Source organism: Manacus vitellinus, unplaced genomic scaffold, assembly GCF_001715985.3.
Source record: "Manacus vitellinus isolate BGI_N305 unplaced genomic scaffold, ASM171598v3 scaffold_77_pilon, whole genome shotgun sequence".
Lineage (NCBI taxonomy): Eukaryota > Metazoa > Chordata > Aves > Passeriformes > Pipridae > Manacus > Manacus vitellinus.
Window position 1 is genome coordinate 625,217 of NW_021940802.1, and position 27,030 is coordinate 652,246.

Here is a 27,030-nt window from a genome sequence, read left to right on the forward strand (position 1 = left end):
AGAAAAATCTTTCTCCAGTAACATTTAATCAATTTAATTGTGTGTGAGTAGAGGCAGTGAAACCTTCAAGCAGAGTGTCTTTGGGTGTGAGACACATTGCAAAGCCACTCTGGCTGGGATTTAATATTCTACTTGCAAGCAAAATATCCTGTGTAGAATTAATGCTTTGCTAGGACCAAATCAAAGCCCTTGCTCTGGTTTGAGTTAACCTTTGCTTTCCAGACCCACCCCAACAGCAGTGGAGTTTTGTTTGCTGCAATATTCTGCTCGAGATGTTCAAATGCCACCAGTGCCTGGCTCCTTTCCCGGGCTGTTGGATGGTTCAAGGAACTGAACTGCTGCGTATTTTCAAACAACAAAACAACACCCCCCTCGTACAACGACAACAACAACAAAACAAACTCAGTACCTACAATAAATATTTTCAAAATTTCATCAGTTTCTATTTTCAAGGAGATTCCAAAGTGATTGATGATTTTTGTCTTCAGTGCAAGACAAATCTTTCTCTGCTTGTACTAACCAGTGATTTTATGTTCTGCAGTAATTCAAATGGTTACCTACAGCTGCCTTCAGTTTGTTGTACTGGCAGTTACAGTGGCTTTTATTTATCAAGGAATATTGTTGATTTTTTAATTTATTTCTTTAAAAATGTGGCAGTAATGAATTCTAGTGATTAAAGTTTTGAGATATTTCAGTGAATAGCTGTTAAGATACTTCTCATTTAATTATGAGTATTTTACTTAAAGATATTCAGCTTTAGTAAGTCTCTGTATGTATAAGGACAGTTATTTCTTTTCACCAAAGTATGATGCAAACCAGCTGAACCACAGAACTCACTGTAGACTTCTATTCTTCAAATGCTTGCCATTTGAAAACAGAGAGGAGAGCATTCAGTGCTGGTTTTACTGCTCTTGTTCATTCTGTGCATTCAGAGTTGAGGAGAACAAAGTAGTGTAGGGGACTTGCAGGGCTGGAGAAGAGGAGGAAGGCCTAGAGGAAGCTCCACTATCTTTTATTTTTTGTTGTCTCTGTGATTTATGTAAGGTCATGGCAGCTTCTGGATTAAAGCAGAACTGCTGAGGAGCAAAAAGCTGCGATCTGACCCCTGACTACCCCAACCTCAGTTCTTGGATGCAGGGCAGAGTCATGTATTTTTAAAATGCTTCTCCTTTTTTGTTTTATGTCAGTTGAGTAATAAAAGAATAGGGGCAGATATCTACTGTCAGACTTAACTGAGGCTTTGTGAGAAGAATTTCATATTCTGTTTGCCTCCTCTTCTCAAAACCAGCATCCACTGCTGCTATTCCAGAAGGTTTCAGCAGGAGAGTTTGGGAGAGCTGTGTTGTACCTGCTGAGGAAATCACTCCTGGCCTCTGGGCAAGACTTTCTGCTCCTTGGATCTATTCTTTGCATACATTGCATGTTATAGTTTAATTATAAGTTCTGGACTTGTTGCTGTAGCAAGGGAAACACTAACCCTTTGTTCTGCTCCGACAAAGAAAATGCAAAACAATTTACAGCGCTTCGGAGTAATTAAATACTCATTATGGTGCTAACAGTTCGAGCAGATTGGCACCACGTGTCTTTTTTTTAAACAGGACCGGCAGGGATAATTGTGTTGAGGCTATCAATTTGCTCTTTACTTTCTGTGGCACTCTTTACAAAAGTAACAGGCCAAGATTTCTGAATGGGTAAAGGAGGTGTCTCCAAGAAACTGGGGCAGAGAAGAGCAACAAGGCTGGGGAAGGGACTTGAACACAAGTTCTATGAGGAGAGGCTGAGGGAGCTGGGGTTGTTCAGCCTGGAGAAGAGGAGGCTCAGGGGAGACCTCCTCACTCTCTACAACTCCCTGACAGGAGGGGGGAGCCAGGGGGGGTTGGTCTCTTTTCCCGGGCAACCATCAGCAAGACAAGAGGGCTGGGTCTGCAGCTCTGCCAGGGGAGGGTTAGGTTGGATATTAGGAAGAAATTCTTTCCGGAGAGAGTAATCAGCCATTGGAATGGGCTGCCCAGGGAAGTGGTGCATTCTCTGTTCCTGGAGGTTTTTAAGAGGAGACTGGATGTGGCATCAGTGCCATGGGCTGGGAACCACGGTGGTAGTGGATCAAGGGTTGGACTTGATGATCCCAGAGGTCTTTTCCAACCCAGCTGATTCTGTGATTCTGTGATTCTATGATCTTTGTCTCAAGCCTTCAGTGAAAATTTTGTTCTTAAAGGCAGAGATGTCTTTTGGTGTGTGAAACACTTTATTCATGAGAGAGAGAGTAATGACATTTATTTATGAGGAAGTTGTTGTGCAGTCAGGGAAGGACAGGGTAAGAATTGAAAGGACTGGCTGCTGAACTGGGTTACTTTAACAGCTGGATGTGGAATATGGTGCAAGTTTAAACTCATTCTGCAAGTTCTGCTGCTGGGGGGTTGTCCTGTCACAAAGTTCACCCCTACATGGTGTGACAGAGTCTTCTGCAGAGGATCCAGGCTGTTTGAACAGCAGCACAGCAATATCCATGGAATTTGTGCTTCAAGCAAGTAACCCCTGGTGCTGTTTAGCCCAGGCAGAGCTGTGCTAACTTGGTTCTACAACCATTAGATCAATAATCCTCCAAATTCGTCCTTAGCACTGATTTCTTTTACTTACAGCAATCTGACATGTGTTCACACCTCCTTATTCTGGAATATAAACTCTACTCATGTTTAGGTGCACACATATATAAACATAACCCAAAAAGCCATAAAAAACCTGGTTTGATTAAAACATGAGGAAGTTTGATTGTTGTTCTTTTACAGTGACAATAAAGCTAAATGACAAAGGTTTCTGTTTCACAATTTTGTTTTGGTTTTCTTTTTCATTATATTTTTTATAAGGTAGTATGTGACTTCAAAATGAGAATTAGAAACTTTTTAAGCAAAGCAAGAATTAAAATTCTTTAGGATGCCCCTGTCTGTTTTATGAGTTTCTCTTGCTTAATCTGTTTGTAAACTTCAAGCTGAATTTGTGTCAGTATCTTTCCAACCTGCATCTATAGTCATATATTAATATGACTATGTATTAATATCTTTTATTAAGTTGAATAATAAAAGAATACGGACAGATATTAGAGTTATCTAGTGTCAGAATTTTCTTATCATATTATGCCACTTTTACTTATCATATTATGCCACTTTTTGTCTTGATTCTCTTGCAAGTAACACCCTATTCCAGGTGAGCTTAGAATTCCAGGACTTCTTTTACTTTTTGAATGGGAATTTGTAGAGAGGGTGGACTTAATCCTAAGTAAAATTCCATATGATATCATCTGTCAAACATCTTAGAAGATCTTGAATGTTCAAGTATCTCTTTCATCAGCCTTTCTGTATAATTATGACTCTATGATGTTATTTTCAATTCTAGCAAATACAAAATATGCTTCCTCTTCTTGATTAAAATCCATCCTTCATTAAAAGCTACTTCTCTTCATTTTTGCCTGAATTTTGATGACAGTACTTCAGGTTCTTTGCAGGTCTTGGCTGGCTGAGGGTGTTCTATGCTAGAACACTTCTCTTCCCAATTAGATGGTGGCAGAAGCTTTGAAGAATAAAGCTATTTATTGGATGAGGAGGAAATATGGATGAGGTGACAATAATTTTACATTTAAGCAGATAACACTTTCTAGTGGAAAAAATATTTTATATTAACATTTTATTTTATATTTTATATGCCTGGGACAATAATGAGTCAAATACCAAAGGAAGAACTCTTCCATATGGATAACTGTAGGCTGGACCTTTTTAAACTTAACACTCACCTTTTATCCTAAATGTATTTTACTGCAATGAAATTATCTGTATTCCTGTATACACGTTACTTATAACACTGTGATTATTGTAGGGTTTTAAACTCTATCAGAGTAGCAGTGAAATTCAGTTAATTTGTTTTCACCCACATCATGGGAGGGAGATTAGTGCAAGTCTAAAGTCCCTGAGGTTGTACAGAGACCTTGTAACACGGATTCCAGAGAAAACCTTGCTCAGGATAATTTCTGTGAAGTTGAGTCTTGAAAACTTTTATGGGAATGTGTCTGTGTGTGCATCCGTTGCTTTAAGGTGTTTAAAAATATTTGGGTGTTTCCAAATCTCCAAGTGCATGGAATTTAAATCCATATCAATGTCACATACCAGTTAAATCTTATTTTTAATTGTTCTGGAAAATCCAGATTCCTCAAAAAATATTTTAATTATCTCTAGCATTTCTTTCGGGCTTGAAAATTGAAAAATCTCAGGTGAATTCATCAAATATTGAGTGTTATGGTGGTAAATTTTTGCTCTTGCTTATAACCTTTTCATCCATACAACCAGGACTACTCATGTTTTATTTACAGGCTGGTAAATAATTGACATTTTGTTTAATCTGAGTGTTCATTTCAAGTAAAAAAAAAAGGATTGTTCATACCCCAGAGAAGAACATAATTTTTACATAAGAAAATCACTCTCTCAAATAAAATGCTAGTCCAGATTTCTGCAAATTAGAATTTAATTCAGTTGATTTTTCAGTTCCCATAATATTCTTTAACACACCCAACCCCCCCAAACAGCCTCTTCACTCTCTCTCTTTACCTTATTTCCTAAGTTAGTAAATACTTTATCCCCACACAATGACCTGTGAGGAATGCTCATAAAACACAAAGATTTAGTTTCTTTAGAATTGACTGGCTAGTTTTTCAAATAATAAATGCAATACATATTTCTGCTAACCACTTTTCACAAAATAAGGGCTTGCTTTTGGAATATTAACATTTTAAGAGTTAGCATTTCCTAAATAAAATGCCTGGAAAACATCGTGATCTTTGACAGTTTTGAAAAGAAATATTTTAGTATTATAGTTCCAATTACAAAAGAAAATTAATGAAAGTAGGTGTTAAAAAGAAAGAATAAAGGTTATTTTTTTTTTCCTGGAAGACCAGTAAAACTGAAAAAAAACCCCATTTATTAACAAAGTGTTTTATTTTTGGCTCGCATATGGTGGCAATTATTTCAAGCAAATTTTTTTCTTTGACTTTATAAAAAAACTGTCTTAAAATCTTTTGTATCTTGTTGCTGGCCTGAAAAAGTTAAACTTTGTAAGCAGATACAAAATCCACCTGAAATATTCAGGTTTTTATCTCCTCTCTTCCTTTCCACCTCGACGTGGTGCATTTTCTTAGGCAATAACCAGGAGTCCTTGTTTGAAATTAATCTCGTTTTATCATGCTGGTTTTCTTTGAGATAATCATCTTTTCCTTTCTTTTTTTGTTGTCTTTTTTTCTTTTTTTTTCCCCTTGAAAGACGAAGGGTGTTGGCAATTTCTGATGGAATTGAGCACATCGGGAATCTGCGCTGGGAACTCGCCCTGTGCCTCCTCGCTGCTTGGACTATCTGCTATTTTTGCATTTGGAAAGGGACAAAGTCTACTGGAAAGGTGAGCTTCAAATCCTGAAAATTATATGTGATTCTTGTTCTCCAAACCTGTGTTGTCCTTCATAATTATTTAAATCAGTGGAATTCCAACTGTCCTTGGGGGTGTATAAATTGTAAAACTAATTGTAACCAGGAATCAGTCATATATTTTAGATTGTTTTGTTTCTCTTGCTTTCATGATTTGCCTTTTCCCTAATTCTGGCAGGTGAGGCTGGTTGGTTTGGTTCTGGTTTTAATTTAGCAGGTGGCACTGCTGGCCAGTCCTTGAAGCCTGAAATCAGCACTGGGCCGGGTTGGTTTCTGTGCACAACGTAAAGTTTGAGTTTTGCTTCGCACTGACAGGAGCTCAAACTCTCAGTCACACAAAAGGGTCACCGAGAGTTTCAACACAGAGGGAATTTAGAACACCAAAAGCAGAAATAATGAAAGCACTCAAAGGCAGATAAAGATGGACATGTTATGGGAAAAAAAGAGGAGTATTTAGTACTTTTTGAGCGAATGCCATTCAGTGCTGGACACCCAACAGAGAGACACTGGTTCCCAGCCTCAGCCAGTCATGGGATGATGGAGAGGGTGCCCCTGGAGTAGTATCAGACAGAGCTCTGAGTGGAATCTATGAATAATCAACTACATACACGAAAAGAGACACAGTTCTAGAGGGAGGATCTAAAAAAAGCCCTGGTTTCTCATGTGGTAACCAAAGGATAGAAGGAAAAGGCTTGGTGGATTGCAACACTTTGTACATTTAATTTTCAGTTGTGTGTTAGTTTGGAAGGTGTGGTTGGACTCTTTTTTTCATTTTGGTTTCAGTGGCCTACGTTTGTAAATTTGAAACTCTTTGAAATGTAGTGGTTTTTTAAATTTAGAAAACGTCAGAGAGAAACTTTTCAGCTTTGTCAACCACACACACATCTTTCATACCATCAGAATTTTGGCTGAAACTAATTGCTTGGTTCTGTCTGTGTTTGCCAACTGTGTCAGTCAATCTGGTGCCGCGTTTTGCGCACACAGATTTCTGCAGCCCACTTTTATCAAGTCACTGCAGGAAAAACGCTGAGAAAGACTGTCTAGGGGTATGTATGAGCATGAATAGTTTAGAGGAGAGAGGGGGAAAGATCCTAAAGAGAGGAATACAGAGAAGCAAAAGTGATATAAGTGAATGACAAGATAAATGCCCGCACGTCTTTGATGTGTGGGCTCTGGGGAGGGACAGAAGTGCTTGGGACTTGTCTGAGGAGCTGCAGCCTGGCAGGGAAGAAATAAAACTGAGCAAAACCGATTTTTTTTTTTTTCCCATCAGAAAGAATGTCTGAAGATGGGAGGTCTATTCTACCATAGTATAATGTGACCCAGGGGTGCAGAGGACAACGTGGCGTGTGGCTGCACACGCGTGCACGCACGCAAGGCCGGGCAGGGCTGCTCTGGGCTCCAAACAGGAGCACAGGGAGAGCTCCTTTGCTGGTAGGAAGAGGCTGTGGGGATTTTAAAAAAAAGATATATTTTACATTTCTGCGGTTTGCTTTCCTAATTTTATCATTGAGGCATGAGATTCCTTCGGTTTGTACCATTTCCTCAGAAACAGACCTTGGGTCTTTGAAGTAATTAACCTGTTTGACCTTTTATTTTTCCCCTTTTTTTTTTTTTTTCTTTTTCTGATAGCTTAGCTAAAACCTCAGCTTAGTGGTAGGTAGAATAAACTGTATTTGATTTCATCTCAGGATGATTTTGATAACCATCTTTCTGATGAGATAAGGAGAAACAGCCTGAGAAAGAGATGTGTCTTGCCCACTTGAAGCTTTTCAAGTAAGCAGAAAAAACCATAGTCTTGCATCAGAAATGCAAAGAAAACAGAATTAATATCCAGTGTTCAGCTTCAGAGGCCTCAAGCTTAAAAAATTTAGATCAGGGCTCTGTAAGAGTTATACCCATCAAACATTTGCACTCTTTAAATCAGTTTGACACGAGCAGCAGTTCTGTTTCCAAGACCCTGAGGAATCAGACTGGTGGATTCCCACATCCCTTAGGACACACTGTGCTGTTCACCAGTCTGCCTGTGCAGAAGGTCAAGTAATATGCAGTGAGGGGCTTTCCTAGCCAATATTGATCATTTCTTTTTCCAGTTCCATTCCTGTAATTAGTAAAGGAAGCTTTTTACAAATTTTTACAATTTGTTTCCAGCAATGCTTTTTTTTTTTTTCCCTGGACATAAGTTTACTGTTTAGATGTATTTAAGAATTTTAATGTTTTTGCCACTTATTGCAGCCAAAGTTACTGGAAATCTGTGCCATGCCACTGCCCTCCCAGACCAGCTATACAGAGACAGCAATCAGGCATTGTGGATGCTAAAAAGGAACTAAATGTTCCAAAATATAAATAATGGAGCAGGTTTCTGGGCTGCAGTTTCCGTTTCTGATATATTGGCATTTCTAAAATTCATATTTAAGCTCATCCAATCATAGCCCTTCCTTCTAAATTGAATTAATTACATGCTCATTTCCAGGAAACATTTAAAATTGACTCCTGGGTTTTTTATCACAATAATAAAAGTAGGTTTAGACCAGCCTGTTAAATTAGTGATATACTTTAACTGGATTGAATAATTTCAATGAATCAACAAATTTATTCAAAGCATACTCCAAGTTTTATCACCTTTGGAAACATTTTCAAAGGAAGGTGTCTGTGGGACAGAATGGAAAGAGGACAAGGGAAACAGAAGGGTAATGGAGAAGGTGAGAGAGAGATTCATCTTCACACCGTTGTGCTCTTTGAAATATCCCAGAAGTGGATTTACACTTTTTCCTCTTTTTACTCTGCATCCTAACACACGGTGGAAAAAAAACCCCAAGCCTTAAAAGCTTTCATAAAATAAACCCATCCTTCTCCAACCAGCACTATCACAAAACTCATCTCCTCAGACTATCAATATTTCATATTTTAAGATATTTAATATGTTAAGTGTAACATAAAGTTTAACTCCAACTGAAGTGCTTATGACACTCTTAACAAGGTGTTCCAAACTTTGCCATTACTGTTCTTGAAATTCATTACTTTCTCACAAAGCACTTCAGCTTTTACATTCCAACAGATGTGGAACATCAGAATCATTTCAGGTGATTCTGGCAGCTTTCAGGTGAAATACATCCGTGCCTTTTCAGAGGTTTTTGCCCTTAATTATCCAGTCTTGGTTATCTGTATGCTGGCTTTCACTTTGAAAACCTTGCACAGATGCAAAATGCAGGGTCTTTGAATGAGAAAGTCAAATTCAAAGGGGAAAAATGCAACAATGTAAAGTTATCATAATGTGATGTGTGTGTTGCAACTTGCCAAGATTATCACTTTCTGATATCCATCTTGTGGAGAAGTGTTTTCAGTAGATGGAATCAAATGCTTCCAAAGATGAGGTAAGAACTGTGCAGAAGACTGCAGGAAGTTAATTTGCTAAAGGTTTAAATTATTGTTCCAGTCTGTGATTATTAGGGCTTGGTTTAGTATCTTATTTTTCTAAAATATTTTTGATTGCTAGCCAGGACAATTCTGAGTATTCCTGTAATGTACATCCCTACATAGTTGCTGAGCCTTGTTAACATCTAACATCAGTAAAATCCTCAGGTATAAGGGGACCAGTTCCTTTATGGATCTTGACTAGCCATTTTTTAATTTAACTAAATATCCTCGTGCTTTAAACTTTGACAGAGGAGTACCAGAAGCTGGTAATGTATTTTTCGTAAATTGCTTACTGAAGGAAGTAATTTTAATATTTTCTTTTTTTTCTTTTTGTTTTCACAAAAATATGAGAGCTTTTTCAGGTAGTGATCATTCCACTGAGCTCATAGTCACACCTCACTTACAGCAACTTTTGCCTAATTCCTTTTGACTTGAGGAGTCAGCTGGACTCAGAAAGGCATTTTAAGTCTGTCTTATTCACCAGCCCATTCCTTTCCTGCCCAAGAATCTTGGTTACTTTTGGGATGCATCAACACACCCCTGTCTTCTGCTGATATTCCTCCTTTGAAAACCCTGTCAGGGACTTGCATTTACAGAATCACTAAATTGTGCAGGTTGGGAGGGGTCTTGGAATGTGTCTTGTCCAGCTTCTTGGGCAGAGAAAGTTCAACACTGACCTTGGAACAGTCATCTTAGTGCTTGACTGGCTGCACCTTAAAATCCTCCAAGTTCAGAGATTTCTCATGTCTTGGGGCAACCTCTTCCAGTGCTTAATTTCCCTCATGGTCTGAGACATTAATCACTTCTTGCCCACATGGGGGTTCATTCCAATATTTAATTTTTTTACTGAATTATCCTCCTTTTTTAATACCTCATTATATTTCTGTTATTCACTCCAAATCAACCCCTGCTTTTGTATCATCTGTTATACCACAGAGCATGGGTTTGAGTGTCTCTAATTATCAATGCCCACAAACTGCCTCGAAAATACTTTTATATTAACAAGCTAAATTAATAAACTCAAGAAAAAAAAATCCAGGTTTTTTTCTTAGACAGCATCACTGTCCTATTCCAGAGTGGGAATGACATCTGATCAGTATTTAGTGTGTCACACAGACATGGGATAACTGAACAAAATTGCTCATGTCTTTATATTCTCAAAGCATGATGTGCTTCAGGTCAGTGCTGTATAAAGGAGCAGTACTTCTGCCTGCTCTGCAGATGAGGAAGGCTTGAATCAAATGTGTTAAAAAGTAACCCACAGTCTTGCTATAATTTTCAAGTTATGGGTATTAGAACATTTTACCCCACCCACAGACATCTCAATGTCTGCTGTAAAACTGTAGGTCAGGTTTTGTCATTTTATGCCTCAACACAAAGCATATTCTGATTTGAAGTGTTAAAAGAACATTGTTTGTACTGTCAGGATTTTGTTTAGTGTTAGAACATCACACTGCTTGTACGACCATTAAGACCAACACTCATATAATTTTAGGGTCTTTTTGAATGGGTTCCAATTAGTATCATAAAGATAATCCTGTACCAGAGCTAATCCTAAATAGTTTTTCCACATTGTTTTGTACTTGCCCATTGGTTGCTGGCCAATATGTGATGAGAAATCCTTCCCACATTACCAGGATCATCTTAAAGAGGGAAAAATCTCATAGGGATCCATCCCTCAAATTTTTCTGGAACTAATCTACGTCCCACAAAGACAGACTTCAGTAATCACTGAATATTATTCTATTCTGACTTCTGAATCTTTTGATCCTTTCTCATTCTTGGTGTTCAGTTCCCTGAAGTTCAAAAGAAACAAAGAAAACATCCCTCTGTTTGAGACTCACTCAAAAACTGTTTAGGATTAGGATCAGCTTACTCACTGGAAAGCTGCACGAAGTAGTAAGAAAATCAGATTTATGAAAAAAAATAAAAATAAAAGAAAGAAAAACACCAAAGCCATAATACAAGTGAATAATTTTTTCAATCCTGACTAGAAATAGTGCTGAAATCCTTCCATAGGCCCCCAAACAAGATTTGTTTTTCAATGTGATGAAGCCTTCAAGAAAGTGCAAAAAACCTCCAGAATTCAAGCATGTCACCACACATGTGATATGTGTATTGAAATGTTTTAAAACAATTTGGAGCCCTTTCTTCACCACCTGTAGAAGCTTCATTTTGCAGCAAATGACATTCCTGTAATTGACAGTTAAGGAACTGAAAATAAAAATGGGGTGTTTTTTTCTACTGACTGACTCACAATAAAGTCATCACTATTATTAAAAAGGGGAAAAAAAAAAGTCATGCTGCTCGAAAGAGTAATTTTCTGTTTGAGAACTCATCCTGCTATTAGAAAGTGTTAATTTTATGTTGTTTCCCCACTTGATGTGCTTTCCAACTCAAGAGAGGCTGAGAAATCCCGAGGGTGCTGCTGGAAGGGGAGATCAGGAATGTTGCAGACCCGGAGCTAAAAGCTGGGGATGCTGCTCTAAAACAAATCATGATATTTTTTAGCTCATAAGCGACCTTGGAAATGTTTTGCATGCTGCCTCATGAAGCTTCTGACATTAATATGGTTCTGTCTGTCACCTCCTACCCCTTCTCACTCTGTAGCTCCTCTCTCGACCAGAGGGCACTGCTGGAAGGTTTCTCTGTGCTTGTGTCCCTTCAAGTGCTCCATGAGAAAAGGCACTGGCACAGCTCCCCTCTCTGCATAAACATGAGTTGCCCAAGATTCTTGATTAAATAGCCCTGCAAGTCAAAAAGCTAAAATAATAGATTAATGATTGCCCAGTATCTCCTCATGAAACATTTATGGCTTTTCTCCTAATTTCTCAGTGTAGTGTTATCCCTTGCATCTCTGAAAAGGATACTGGGCAGTTTGCAGCCCATCCCTGGAAACTATTGGAAATGACCTCGGGAGCTTTCTTGGTGATGTAGTTGTTGTATTTAAAGAGAAAGGGATGAGGTGCTCTGATATTTTACTTGTCACTTCCATTATTCATTGAAGTATTTCACTTTCTACTACGGCACCAGTGGCAAAATTACAAGCACCTTAGGAAAGCAGAGAACTTTCTTTTCTCAAAGGAGCAGCAGTGCTGCTTTACCTACCAAAAATAAGCAGGATATTGGGTTGAATACATGCAAGTGGTGGCATAATTTCTTATTTAACTCTTATGCTACTGATTTTTTTATTTTTCCTGTGTGTGTGCCTGGTGCCTTAACCTTCAGTGTTCTCCCCTTGTCTCATTCTAAATGTGATGTTTGCAAACTTGGTTAGATTCCATATGCACTTCCAGATTTTTCCTGGCTTGAGTGTTTTGTTTAAACTCTACATGCAAAACTTAGACAAGAGCCTTGTAGAGGCTACTGAGGTGCATTTAAAGCTCTGATCAATATGAGGGTTTTAAGATGTACTTTGTGAGGGAGCTGGGGTGGTTCAACCTGGAGGAAAGGAGGCTCAGGGGGGACCTTCTGTCCTCTCCAGCTCCCTGACAGACAGGGAACAAGGGCCAGGACGAGAGGAAAGAGCCTCAAGTTGTGCCAGGGGAGGTTTAAATTAAATATTAGGGAAAACATCTTCACCAAAAGGGTGATTGAGCCCTGGAACAGGCTGGGCAGGGAGGTGGTGGAATCACCATCCCTGCAGGTGTTCCAAAGGATGTGGCACTTGGGGTGCTGGTTAGTGGTTGGACTGGATCTTGGAGGTCTTTCCCAACCTTAATGATCCTATGGCCCCGTGAAATGGATTTTGTAACTGCAAGGCTGTTGTTCTTTTCTGAAGTGCTGCACTGTTCCTCACTTAATTATTTCCACTGATCAGTTTGATTTGCTGAGCTGAACGCAGTGAAGGGCCACTTGAGTGTCAAGACATTTTCTGGAAGTCTATATTAGTTATATGTGTTAAAAACCTAGAGATAACAGAAAAAAGTAAGGTACAGCCTGTTTGGCTGGGGCATCTTGACATAAACCTAATAATAATGATAGAAAAAGGGCTTGGTAAGGAGTTTTGACATTATTGTTAATCTATCAATGTGGTGGGCAGGAACAGTCACTGAAAACTGCACCATTTATAATGGATAAATGAGATAGCCATCAAAATGTACTAATACACACTTATTTCACACCCACATCTTAGCAAGGTTTAACTAAAGGTGGAGAGCCCTGGGATTTTTAATTCTATAGTGATTCTGAAGGCTGCCTGTCCCAAGTTGTCATTCTGATAGGCCTGAATAATTCAATATAAAACAGACACCTGAGCTGTTGGAAGGTGCATTAGGTATTACCAGGAAAAAAAAAATAAAGCTGCAACTGTATTTAACCATTGGTTACATTTTATTTTGCATTTTTCTGTTGAGGAAAATCCCCAGAACTTATGTGAACAATTTTAAAATGCAAAATAGAAGCTCTCAGGCTCTGGCTGGCTGAGTGTAGGGTCATCTCTCACTGCTGAACACCACTTTCCCCTCTTAATTTGTTTGTGTGGTCCTGCTCCCTCCTCCACCTCCATTTTCACTGCAGGAGAGTGTAGGATGGTTTATGGATGTTTCACTGTCCATCCCCCAAACAACTTCATTATCCAGACACACTAATAGTAAATTATTTTCACACACCCCTCCACACACACTCAGCTTACATTTCTTTTTATTTTGTGAATGATTTATATGGTTCTCAGAAGTTCAAGATTTGAAGGTTTCCTCCTTTCTTTCCAAACCTTGGCTTTTTGTTCTGGTTCTGGGGCAAAGTGCAGTGCACTCAGTTTGAATCCAGCTTTAGTGCCTTTAAAATAATCTATCATGCTATTGGCAGACCTGAATAGTGTTTATATTTCTGACTGTGGATAATTTTGTATTATTTGAGAGGACCCAATTTTGCATCTCTTTCGTAGCAGTGCCTCCCTCTCGATGTCAGAGTGCCTTCTAATTTACAATTGTGCAAAAAAAGGACTGGCATGTGGACCTAAACCAAGGAAAAAAAACTGAAGAGAGTATATTGATCTGCTTGAAAATATGAGCACAAAGGGAATTCAGGGTATCAAGACTAATGCATGAAAGAAGTGGGAAAACTGCTAGGATTAGGTTGTTCCTTTTCCTTGAGCTAATGACCTGCAAGGTATCCACTGTGCTCAAAGACCCCAAATTCAGAGATGGACTTTTCATACCTTTTACCCATCATTTTCTCTGCCCTCCCCTCAGGAGTTAAGCTCTGCTTGCCAGCAGTTAAGACTCAGTCACTAGTCCCAAAGAAAATTTATTTCTCAATAGCGGGCTATATAAAGGTCTTAATGGATTCAATGAGGCAGAAAGAAGGAGTAAAAGGACAGAAGCAAAAAAAATAAGAGAAAGATGTGTGGAAGGAAAAAAAAAAAATAACTAGGGCCCATTGTAGGAGCCCAGGAAAAGGAACTAGGCAGCAACGATTGTATCTCCTGAAGTGTCTTTTGTTTCAGCCTGAAGTAACAGCAAAGAATAGCCCTTCACGGAGAGGCTTTAACACTCTGTCCAAGACTGATCTCTGTATTCAAAGGGGGAAAGTAGAACATTCATGAGATGCATGCAGATTCTTGCTCTCCTCCTCCTCCTCTGTGTGAGGTTTGAAAACTACTTTTTTTCCACCCTCCTGTGCTCTGAGCATTTAAGGACATCTCAGATTTGTTAAAAAAAGAAAAAAAATATTTGTGCCTCCCTGTGGTTTTACCAAATTTGTGTTTGACAGCCGGGGAAAGTATCAAATATTAAGCTTAAATCAAAACCCTGCTTTCATGGTCTCATTTCTTCCCAGTTGCACCTTAGCAGCAGAGATCCACTTTTGTCTGAATGTTTAGACTGGATCTTAGCCCTGGCCCACAGCTGAAGCAAGTCAAAAGTGTGTCTCAGTGCACTGAAGGACAGTTCAGGGTACATGCAGATGGGAGAGTTTTTGGACAGAGAAATCACCTGGTCTGTCAACTTAATGTCTAAAAATGAGGGGGAGAGGTGGAAGGGGGCAGAGTGTGGAAGGCCAGCTGTGATATTTGCAGTGGTAATGCAGTGAGATTTGCTGCAAAGTGAAAGGGGAAGCCAAAAGGCACAGATTAACATCGAGGTATCTCTACAGGAGAAATGCATTGGTTGGCTAAAAGTAACATATGCAGGTTATTTTGTCCATTGAGGTTACCAGGTATTCTTAGCCCATTATGAAAAACTAAATACAAAGAGATTTTAGAAATGTGATAGTTGAAGTCATTTGTACCTGTACAACCTCTTAATGGTTGTTTTCTCCTTCCACAGAACTTGCCCTTCCTTATCAACTCTCTTCCCCCCAGCCCAGTAATCAGTGAACAATTCCATACAGCAGAACAGGAGCCAAAGCAGGAGTTGTTCTGCTTGCTGGGATCACTGGTGATGCACATGTGTCAGGGCTCAGCATTCCTTCAGGTGCATGACACTGCTCCCAGCTATGATTTCCAACTGCTGTGCTTTTATGAAGCTGTGTTTCACAAAACCCTGTGGTTGCCCCTGTCCTGGTCTCTTCCTGTGTGCCCAGAGGATATTGCTTTTGTTGAATCTTAATTTAATGTGTTTGGAATATTACTTGCACTTTACCTCATATACTTTTGTTGAAGAAATCTCCTTGGTCCCTCAACTGCAATACAGAAATACAAGCCTTGATGTCCACTTATAGCTCTGACTCTCTTAATGATGCTTCAACTTCATGTTTTTTCAGCTGAAGTGGAATAGATATAATCCCCTACTCTCACACAGGTAGTTTGTCCTCAACTGCTGCAAATGTATGTAGCTTCAGGACTGGGTCATTATTTGCAGTTTGCAAAGCAGATTTAGGTGTCCATCCCCATGGCACTGGATGCCAAGGTTATATTATATCAAACTTCTGCCAGTAGGAAGGTGGGCTCTTTAGTTTCTGCAGTCAGCACAGGCCAGATTTTTGGCTTTACCTACAGTATGAGGATGTCTTTGTAGTACAAGTTTTGTTTACAAGGCTGTCCTTGGGAGATTTACAAACTTTAATTCTGTATCCCACCCCAGTGTCAGCTCACGTGGAGTGAATCCAAACTCCCTCTTAAGAATGGAGAGCTTAATGAAATAAATTGCCACACGAGCAACAAAGGCAGCTCCAGGCAGCTGCTGGTGCTGTGCTGGTAACTAAAACACATCCCCAGGAGTGAGTTGGCTGCCTTGCACTTGCTATTCACTTCTGCTGCTGGGCAGTTGAAACACTTCTGTGGTTAAAAAAAAGAAAAGAAAAAACTCAAAACATCCTGTATAAGCTCACATAAAGTAGACACTTTCTATGTCTACAAGACAACGAGTAGGTAGTTGTGTTGTAGTAAGACACTGCTCTTAATTAACTGCAATAAAGAATTCTCTGAGTTCTTTCCTGTGGGTATAAAATGTGTTCGTTGCTGTTTGAGACAACTCACTGTGGTTCAGGTCAGCGAGGATTTTTGTGGTTTGGTTTGTATGTCCCTTATTCCTGAAGTGCCTTACTGGGATCAGAACCTTGGTGGAGCAGGTCTTGGGTGAAAACAGTGAGATGCCTCAATTCCCCTGAGCCCTTGCCTTTGCACCCACAGAGCAGTCAGGGATCTCTGCTGGGCTGAAGGCAGAGCAGAGAGATCAAAGCATTTGCCTAAAAGAGAAAAATAAATCTGTGGCAGCAGCATACTCTTCAGTCACACTGTCTTCCAGCCTAACCTTTTTATAATGTGACTCCTCTCATTTTTCCTTTTCTTCTCAGACTGAAAATCTGCTCAAAACCACAATGAAACTGCATCACACTGTCAAACCAGTGTCCTACAAGTCAGCCCCTAGGTGATTTAGAGGTTGGTTAGTAGGGAAGCTCCAGTGCAATAAACCTTTCACCAAGGTGTGACTAACTGCATCCTAACATATGTGGTAGCTATAGGGAATGGAAATGTGGAGAATGAGGGTCTGGATGATAAGGAGACTTGTTAGCTTAGGTGATAAAGCTATTTATTATACTATTTCATTCTACATACCACAGAAGTAGTATTGCAAATGCTTTCTGGTGAATACATTTCTCAGCTGTCACCATGGTGACAAGAGCTCACATTCCTCAGTGGAGAATATCCTCTGGGTAGACAAAACCCCACCTTTTTGAACAACAAACGATGAGCTCTTTATTATCCTGTAAATGTCTTGTAGCTCCCAGTAGAATCATGGCATGGTTTTGGTTATAAGGGATTTTTCAGGGTCATCTAGGCAATACACAAGACAGCTCATAGAATCACAGAATATCCCAGGCTTTAAGGGACCCACAAGGATCATTGAGTTCAACTGCTGGCCCTGCCCAGGACACTCCAACAATCCCCCCCTGTCCCTGAGAGCGTTGTCCAAACCCTCCTGGAGCTCTGGCAGCCTTGGGCTCCCACTCCCTGGGAGGCTGGCAGTGCCAACCAGCCTTGGGGAAGAACCTTTTGCTGAATCCACCTGAGCCTGCCCTGACACAGCTCCAGCCATTCCCTGGCTGCTGTCCCTGGTCCCCCCAGAGCACAGCTCAGTCCCTGCCCCTCCTCTGCCCCTGCAGGCTGTGCTGAGGTCTGACCTCAGCCTTCTCCAGTTCCATGATTACAAAAATTATCAAAAGAAAGAAAAGCTCTGAGTGTGCCACAGGGATACCTTCTTTGCCTGCCAGTTTACAAATCACTTTTCCCCCCCCATCATTTACTGCACAAGATTAAATTTGGAATATTGATAGACCACATCTCAAAATGCATTCAGTTTTCAAAATACATTTCGATACATTCCTATTGTATTGATGTTTCAGGTGTTTAACATTTGCAATTATTTATAGTATCATGCATTTATTTGCTGACTTCTCCTGTGCTGCCCATAGTGCCTCCTCATCTCCTTGCCAGTCAAGGCCTGTGTGGCAATAGTAGACTCTGGTCAATATAATGATTTTTGCTGGCTGACACCTTTTACCTTTTGTGGCTACCTGAAGGAGGAGTTCTAGCTGGGAAAACTCACCTGTACTCTTTTTTTAGTTGTAGAATTTTATCCACCTCCCAGACTGCATCCTTTTTTCATCAGTGGTGGTGTTCATTTGGGGGTATCTCTTTTGTTGTTGTTACTGTTTGTTTGAGGTTTTCTTTAAAGACAAGTGAGGAAAATCAAGCAGAACAAGAAACAAATTTTTTTGTAAATCTCTATGTTTTTTTCTTTACTGTTCTTTGGGTAGGAAAAATGAGTTGGCCAAAAACTCTGAGTTAATTCCATTGCACATTTAAGATCTTACACGTTTTGGAGTGACAGGAAAAATCATCTCCTGTCCTGTTCTGACCCTTGCATCTTATCTACTTTAGAGATCAAATGCTTTTAGAATATGTCAGAACCTAATCAGTGGTGCCTGCAGTGACAACTGCAAGGTCTTTTTAGAGTAACTAAGAATTTAAATTCATGTGGTGCCTTATTCGTCTCCCATTTTTGCCTGTGTAAAATCAGTAACACAACTGGATATACAGGTGCTCATGTGGGATAATTCTGACCCACTGGAAATTATTTTCACAGAAGTGGGGTTGTCCTATATGAAGAATTAGTCATCCCATATTAAACATTTTTTAAGCAAAATGAAGGCTTCTGTACATATGTGTAATTAATATCAGTATCTGTTGTGTATAAAAGCAAACTAGATGGCGTTCAGAGGTCTGAAAACCCTGCAAGGTTCTGGAGAAGAACAGCTTTGATTTATAAAAGCTTGAACATTTTAAAGACCTTTATAAAACAGAAAAAAAAAACCCCTCAGTTGATTAATTAGCCCTAATTTATATTTAAAATTCTTCCTGACTGATTTTTTTTTAAAGTTCATTTTTACTTGATTAAATAGCAGTCTTTAATTTCGAGGTATTTGTGGCTCTGCAAATTCCCTACTTGATGTGAGCTCGACATAAACACTTGGCTTGCAGTGATGAGCTTTAGCCAACATGCTGAGGTTCCCTTCCTCCTCTCCCTGCCCACAACCAGAGGGCACCTCTTCCTCTTTGTGCACTTGATTGTTAAAAAAAAGCCAAAACATTACAGTTAGAGGGTGCCATTATTTCATTTGCCATTCTAGTTCTAGGCTAGCCCATTTATGGTGGAGATAAATGAACTTCAATAATCAACTTCAATTCAAGCCTCTTCAGGGTAGAAAAACTGTCAAAACCAAAACTTACACCCCTCTTAACCAAAATACACCCCACTCTCTACGTCCCAGGGACAATAATTGTACCCACAGCTTGCTGCTTTTGTATTTACACTGCTAGAGCTGTGTCTGCTTGCCAAGTTCTAGTGCTCATTTTGCTAAAGGTTCTCTGCAACTTTCTGCATTTAAAAATGACACTGCAAACCTCCACTCGCTTCACAGAATTATTTTGGGCACACTGTGTTTACAACTGTTGGAATTCTTGCATTAGCAGCGTGTTAACAGTGTAATAAACACACTTTCTAACTAATGGAGAGCACACTCTTTGGCATGCTGGTGTTGAGAAGTGTTGCAGCCTTTATTTTATTCATCAGTGTAACTCCTCTGAGGACACTCAGGCAGTTGGTAAGTGTAGGATTAATGTTGATAAATTTTGGAGGCTGAGGAAGCACTTGGAGGATGGAGGTTATTGCACTGAGCTCCCGAGAGTCCTCTGAGTTGTATTTACTGTAGGTAGTAGTCTTCCTACTAGGAAGTTAAGTCTTCCCGATTTCCTACTTTAGCATTTAATAACAGCAAAAATGGAATGGCATTAATGAAACAGTATGTCCAAAAAGTCTTGCACTTTCTCAGTTCAGGCTGTGTCCCTGTTTTTAGGCTGGCAGAGTTAGTGGGATTCACCGGTGAATCTTTATCTACATATCAGAGCAGAGCCACCAAAAACTACTGAAAACCTCTGCACTAGTTTGTAAACTTAGGGTAAGCATATAAATAGTCTCCTAAGAGCTTTACTCTAATAAAGTGAAACTTTTTCTTAGGACCCAAGGGAACAGCTGGAGCTGTGCCAGGGCAGAGTCAGGTTGGATCTTAGGAAAAGGTTCTTCCCCCAGAGGGTGGTTGGGCACTGCCCAGGCTCCCCAGGGCAGTGGGCACAGCCCCAAGGCTGCCAGAGCTCAAGGAATGTTTAAACAATGCCCTCAGGGATTTTTGGGGTGTCCTGTGCAGGGCCAACAGTTGGAGTTCAATGATCCTTGTGGGTCCCTTCCAGATCAGCATATTCTATAATTTCCTTGATGCCTTGAATCAAATTTTACTATGAATTTGACCAAGGCCTGTTCAGACTGTAGCGGATTCTTGAAATACAAGGAACTGTGATTTAAAGACATTCTTTCAGGATCCAGCCCACTGTTATGATCACTCCCACATTTTTAGAAGCTGTTGGCACATTATTTGTCAGTGATTAGGTCATTATTAAGCTGTGAATGTATCAGGAAAGAATCTGGGTATCTGCATTTACCATTATTTAGTGCTTAAATGCAGGTGCTCACATAATTAATTTCAATGATGTGATAATTTTATCTGCTTCTACATGTTATATAGGCATTTTGGGTCTTCTGGCCCCCATAATTCGGCTTTTCTGAATATGTCTGCATGGAGGGAAAATCTGTTCTTGTAGTCCACAAATGAATGTTGTGGGGCAGGATCTGTTCATTAGAGAATTTTTACCCAAATATACCAGAGTCCGTCTTTGCATTTGGTCTAGACAGTATATTTTTTGATTAAATAGGAGGCCTGTAGACCTTTTTAAAAGAACCAACAAGCTAGAAGAGCAATTTTAGCAGAACAAAGACAGATCTTGATTTTAATGGTCCTGGGCAAGCAGCTGTGGTAATTAGCTGGGAAATAGTTTCAAGCAACAAATATTTAGAAAACTTGACGCTGCTTAAGGAATACTTATGGGGAGAAATAGCTCATCATCTGAGGGAATTGTTCACTCCAATGAGCTGGGAATGTGAGCTGCTGCAGTGCCTGGATGCTGTCTGCCTTTGGTGCTTTCTCACTGATTTCCAATTTTTTACCAGTATTCCTGGATTGGTCAGGTGGAGGCTATTTTAGAGCACTTCTGGCTCAGCCCTTCACCATACTTTTTCTTCCCCTCCTTTTGGAACTTCTGACTGCAGGAAGGCAGGTTTTTTTTTTGAAAGCAGAATGGAATTTGGGAAGTGCTGAAAAGTGTTTAAAGTCAGACCCAACGTAAAGAATAATCCTTGCTGCAAAAAAAAAAGCACAGAAAACTTTTTCTTCGCCCGTTTTTAAAGTGGTATTAAAGCTTCTAAATAATGATTTCTACTTGTTAAAGCATTTTTCATTCTGGAGATATCTCCCACGCATTCAGCAAAAAGGATGTCAAATCAAAATGAAATAGAATGTAGATATTTGTTTTTAGTGACTCAATGAATTTGGGAGTGAAGCTTTCATTTCATTGTAAAAGAAAGTGTTTTAGTGTGACTCAGGCTTTTAGTCACCTGTTTATTGGCTTCATCACCATGTGGATAAAAATAAGGCCTTGCAGAGCTTTGACAGGTACCAATTTTGATGTGTCCCAGCCAATGACCTCAACGTGGTGTGTATATTCCTTTCTGCTCTTATTATTTCATGTAGAATTTTTTGCTTCCTGTGATCACTGTGCATTTAACAAGGTTATTGTACCCCTTCACTAAGTGTCCTCTCCTGGCCCTTATTTTCTGGCTCATCTCACATTCCCACTGATTTTTGCTTACTTTGATACTTATTCTCAGCTCTCAGATCTCATTAAATTTTCTGAGCTGTTGGTTTTTGAATTTATTTCTGCTCTGAGTGAAGCTGTCTGCATTCACACATGAGTCAGTAGTAATTTAGAAGAAATTCTGCAGTTTATAGGCAATCTGGTTAAAGGATGGTTTACTAGATTATTCTGGAGAAAGATTCCCTCTGTGGATAAACAAAGATGACAAACAGAAGATGATGCTGAATAAGCCCATAAAACACAAAGAGAAAACAGAAAAAACAGCCATTTTGCTGATTCTATCCCCCTACCCCCTCCCAGTTATACAAATCCATTCACCTGGTGTCTGTTGGGTTTTCCTTTTAGTTTCTTTTTCTGCATATGAAGTCTTAACTTTAAAACACAGGTTGATCTTGAATGTTTTTCTCCCTTTTGACATGCTTTTTTAAAACCTTGTAAATAATTCCTTTATACTGCTTTACACAATTTTTCTTGTAGATCCAATTAATGTGGAAAATATCTCTTTTCAGTTGGCATTTGTATGTAGAGTCAGACCAGCAAAAGCCCCTTTGTGCTGGGTGGAACATTTCACAGGATACCATGGCATTTGAAAAACAAAATGTTTTATAGCCTTCTCATCTACTCTTAAACATCTAGGACGTTAGAATTTGTGAAAGTGGCAAATATTAGTGGAGCCAAGATGTCTGGGTTGACTGTGGCATGTAGGACTACTTTTAAAATTTCGATGGAAATCATGCCCAAATTGGTGATATCAAAGTGTGTCTACACAGACACCAGATGTTGGTGCTTTCAGTCTGGTTCTCCATGGTCACAGTGTCACTAAATCCATGGGCTAAATGACAGCAGGCTGAAAACGCTCAGTGAAAAATAAGGATGAGGGGGGTGTGGGGTCAGGTTGTATTTTCCATATATGTTCATATACAGTCATTATTTAACATTATTTAAGGCAAATCACTGACAATTCCTGCTTTGATACTACCTGTGTTTATAGCCTGATGGAGCAATAGAGGATTTTAGGGGTAGGAGATTAGCAAGCTGGGATTTTTCTGAAGCATCAAGTGAACTATTATTCCATTTATAAAGCGCAGTCAGTTTGCTATAGTGCAAAGGGACTTGAACATTGCAGCTGGTAGGACAGAATTCCCTCAGCTTCCCAGCCTCAAAGTTATGTTCTGGTCATGGAATTCTAGTTCAGGTGTGTTCTCAGCATGAGCCAAGCAAAGGACTAAAGTTCACTACTTTTCCTATTTCCTGCTTTGAAGTTGCTGTGAGGGAGTGTGTGAACCTGAGGCTGCTGTGCTCTGGAGCAGCTTTAGCCAGAGAAATCTGTGTTGGGGTTTTTAGATTTCTGTGGGCTCGTGGCTCAATTCATTGCTTGCAGGGCTTCCTCCTTCCTCCCATCATGTATTTCTTCTTCATTTTCTCACCTTCACTCAAACCCCTGGCTGGGGTATTCAGGAAAATTTCCGGAGTATTCAGGAAAGCACCTTTTCATCTGGGGCAAGAAGTTCAGCAGCCCCAGGAGCCATGTGAACCTGTGCACACATCTGTGCTTTAAAGATACTTAGGTGTGGAAAGATTGAAACTGGCACCTCCTTCAGTTCTCGTGATCTTTATGGTGCTTCACTTGTGAAATCATTGCAAAGGTACCTAAATATCTATACAATTAATGTCGAGTGAGACAGACATCTAAGTCTCCTAAAGTTTTGCTATTTAAACTTCCAGTACTCAACTTGCTTCCTATACTTTGATGCTTAAAACTCACGAATGAAATATCTATTCTCAGGATCTTTGATCTTACTGCACTTTCAGTTAAGCACCTTAGTAGAGTTAAGAGTGGTTAGGTGTCCCTGTAGGTGCCTTTCCACACATTTGTATGTCTAAATATCTTTGTAAACTTGTCTTTCAACGACATTGCAAAGGAGAACTCGGTGCAAAAACCAGCACGCCAGAAATTTTTATTTTCTTTCCAACTGCTTCAACGTTGGCATTGCTCTGACAAGGGTTTAAAAAAAGCAGTTTGAGTATTGGGATGCAAATTAACATAGCAAGCAATTAAAGTCAATTAAAACAGGATGCAGTGTAATTAGAAACAGTTGTGTTCACATTGATATTCAGAGAGCTTCGATGTGTTGAAAGAAAAGAGAACAATTCAGGAAACTTTTAATGCCTACAGATGTGATGATGATACTAATAATGGCCCTGATTTTGAAAACACCCCATCCTCCCTCACCTCCTGAGCTCTTGGAATGCATGAGAAAATGAGAACCCATGCAATGGAATTACTGGGAGACTCCAACACGGCCTGCAAGTGGTGCCTTCTCTTCCCTCTGAACTCAGGGAACTTACCTGTGACAGTGCAAGACAAGCTGCACTTTTGCAGCCTCATTAATTGTGTGAACATCAACACCAGTAAATTGTCAGCCCTGTCAGCTGGCTGGGGAAGGGTGTGTCTCTCCCACACGTACTTCCTTGGTATCTCTTTCATTGTTCTGGGTATCTTCATTGGTATTTATGGCCAGAAATACTGAGCCAATTGAGCTGTATTTGTATCCCCTTTCTGCATGGCAACCACAAAGGAAGGGAGAGTCTTCAATGCTCTAAAGCTGAGGCAGAACTACCCTGAAGGCAAAAAAAACCCTAGAGGTTGTGGTTGTAGCACTTGCAATGTTAGTAAGGTGTGGATGGGCTGGGGAAGGCATTTGGAAAAGCAAACAGAGGTGTTTGACTCTGCAAACCTGGATTACAGACCGGGATTACAAAAATCCCTTCACGTGACCTCTCTTGGGTACAGAGGTGAGTGGTTTGGGCTCTTCCTTGATCGAGCTGAGTGAGGAAATATGCCCTAAGGAACCTGGGCAGAAATGTGCCTCTGCAAGACTGCAATCTGTTGGCTCTGGTGAAACCTTTCAAGGCAGTGGTGGGATGGACAAGGCAGCAGGAGATGTGCTGCACACCAGGGTGGTGAATGAAGCACACACACAAGGAAATGTTTTCACTGATATTCAGGTGCAATACCTTTAATGTCATCAAATATATGTGTCTGTTGACTACCCTCTATTAAAAGCAACTATTGATTTAAAACAAGTATAAAAAAAAAACAGCTGGCAAAGGACTAAATACAGAAACATGAGAACCATTAGTGGCTACACCGTCCTATCCACCCAATATAAGACTCAGAGCAGGACCATGTCCATTCTGGGTATTTCTTTTTTAGTTCTCATTGCCTGATGATCCGTTTTTATTTGAAACTCAAATGTGTAGAGACAAGTTCTATTTGAACTCAGCCAGCCGGATCAGTTTGCCTTTCCACTAATAGTCAATAATGTGGGCAGTGGGATAAAACTTTCCATCTGCCATTGTATTGATTTAGGAATTCATCAATTCAGCTGCCTGAGACCTTATAGGATTATAATGGTGGGCTGCATTTCCTGGGAAAATGATGGTTTGTGTTTTCAAAAGGGATAAGGCACCTGAAAGATAAGTAGATGCTTAAAGTCAGTGAGAGTGAAGTGTCTAAATATCTCTTCTGATTTTAAGTTCCTCCATTTCTGGGTGTACCTGCCCACAAGATCATTTCGTGTTTGGGGTTAAATACTCAGCATGGTCTGAAAATCAGATTTCAGCTCATTAGTTATGAAAATGTGTTGAAGAACACTTTCATAGGTCCATTCTCTGATGTATGGCTTTCATTCACACAGGCATGAGACTTTTGAATTTAAAATGCATATTTTTCAGGGTTGTATTTTTCACCAAATGATTTCTCCCCTTCTTGCAGCATGTTAAGTAATTTTGGCTTGTGGAAGGCAGATGTGTAAGAGTATCATCTCACATTACAATAGTTACACCTACTCTGCTATAAAGAATTGTGGAGATTTAATTTTAAGGTAGTTATTATTTAAAGAAATATTTATAGTGACATGGGATTTATCATTGAATCCATCCCTGAGTTTGAACAGCCAGGTACTGCTCTCAGGTTTTTGACTGTAAAATGGGACTAAGTCTGCTCCATTTTTCCTTGGGAAAACATGACTTCTTGCAGCTTTCCAGAAAAACTCAGTCATTCCTCATGTAGAGAATAAACTGATTTCTGGAAAAAAAAAAATACAACAAGGGCCATATATGTGAAAACAGAAATTGCTGGGCTTGAGCACCTCAGAAATTTTGCCTGAAGGTGCTTTGTGTGATGAAGTTTCCCTTAACAAATCTCAAGGAGAGATACATAGCAATGGTCCTTTAGGCTTGCTGAAATGTTTATTCCTCAAGCACAGGCACGTAGACAGTTTAGTGATTACCATGTATTGTTCTATAACATATATAATTATTTAACTGCTCTTATGAGTCCACTTCCCTGTACCTATGTTTGGAATAGTACGTGGGATAGTAATAGCAGAGCATCTGGTCACTTGTCACCAAGGGAGGGTAAATAATATACTTAGAGAGTTTCCCAATCTCTCTGTAAAAAAAAAAAGTATTGATCTTTCCTACAAGACTTAAAGAATTCAGAAAGGAATATGTTGGAGGACAAAGCATCAAATTCCACCAGAAAAGAACTTGAGTTTTGTTTTTTTTTTTAATCTAATGGCCAAATGGGTGTGGAACTGAAGTTTTGTTGCAGTTGGAAGAAAATATTTCTCTAAAGTTTGTTTCTTCTCACTAGGTTGTATATGTCACAGCCACGTTCCCCTACATCATGCTGATGATCCTCCTGATTCGTGGAGTAACGTTACCAGGTGCTTCCGAGGGGATAAAATTCTACTTGTACCCTGACATTTCTCGGCTTTCTGACCCACAGGTAGGATCATGGTCCATGGATTTATTTGCCTCTCTGACTGGGAAAAGCTTGCAAGGGTTTCTTGATTTTGAAGTTTGAACACAGGTGATTGCTGGATAGTGGTTCATAGTTGGAGGTTCAGAAATGTGGATGAGGCTTTAAATCCATCACTGCTTGGGTGTGTTTTACTTTTTGAGTTGTAAAGTACCTTGGTTGATAAATGAGAATCTCCAGAACTGTGCAGTTGCAGTTGGTGCTTCTGCTACTGAGGGGAAAGAGCGTTGCTATGTGTTGAACAGGAATAGATTTAACTGAAACTTAACCATTTTATGGTTCTTTGCTCATTCCAAATCTAAATTGCAGTCAAGATTAGCAGAGAACTTATTAATTGAGCTGATTGCTGTCTTTGAAGTAGATGTCTCTACATGCAACCAAAGAGGAATGAAATACTCAAACCAGGAACTCTGCCTGTTTTGTTGTTTCCAGAGTAGAGTTGAACGTGGAAATAATGGATTAAGTTGGTTTTTTCCCAGTGATAGATAAGTAAAATAAAACAGTTACTATAAATAATTTGTCTGATATTGAAGAGGGAACATTACAAGATCTCTGTAGAACCTGAGACATTGCAGACAGTATTTTATTTATCTGGTTTGGCAATGTAGAAGACATTACAC

At 39.6% G+C, this 27,030-nt stretch overlaps 1 protein-coding gene across 3 annotated transcripts in view; it reads left to right on the plus strand.

Moving 5' to 3' along the window:
- LOC103759955 (sodium- and chloride-dependent GABA transporter 3) overlaps positions 1-27,030 on the plus strand; it is a 94,370-nt gene that overhangs the window by 21,314 nt on the left and 46,026 nt on the right. For all 3 annotated transcript variants that reach the window (XM_018084867.2, XM_018084865.2, XM_018084868.2), the window contains exons 6-7: positions 5,301-5,433; positions 26,243-26,377. In XM_018084867.2, coding sequence (XP_017940356.1) covers positions 5,301-5,433; positions 26,243-26,377 — 268 coding nt within the window. The remainder of the gene's footprint in view (positions 1-5,300; positions 5,434-26,242; positions 26,378-27,030) is intronic.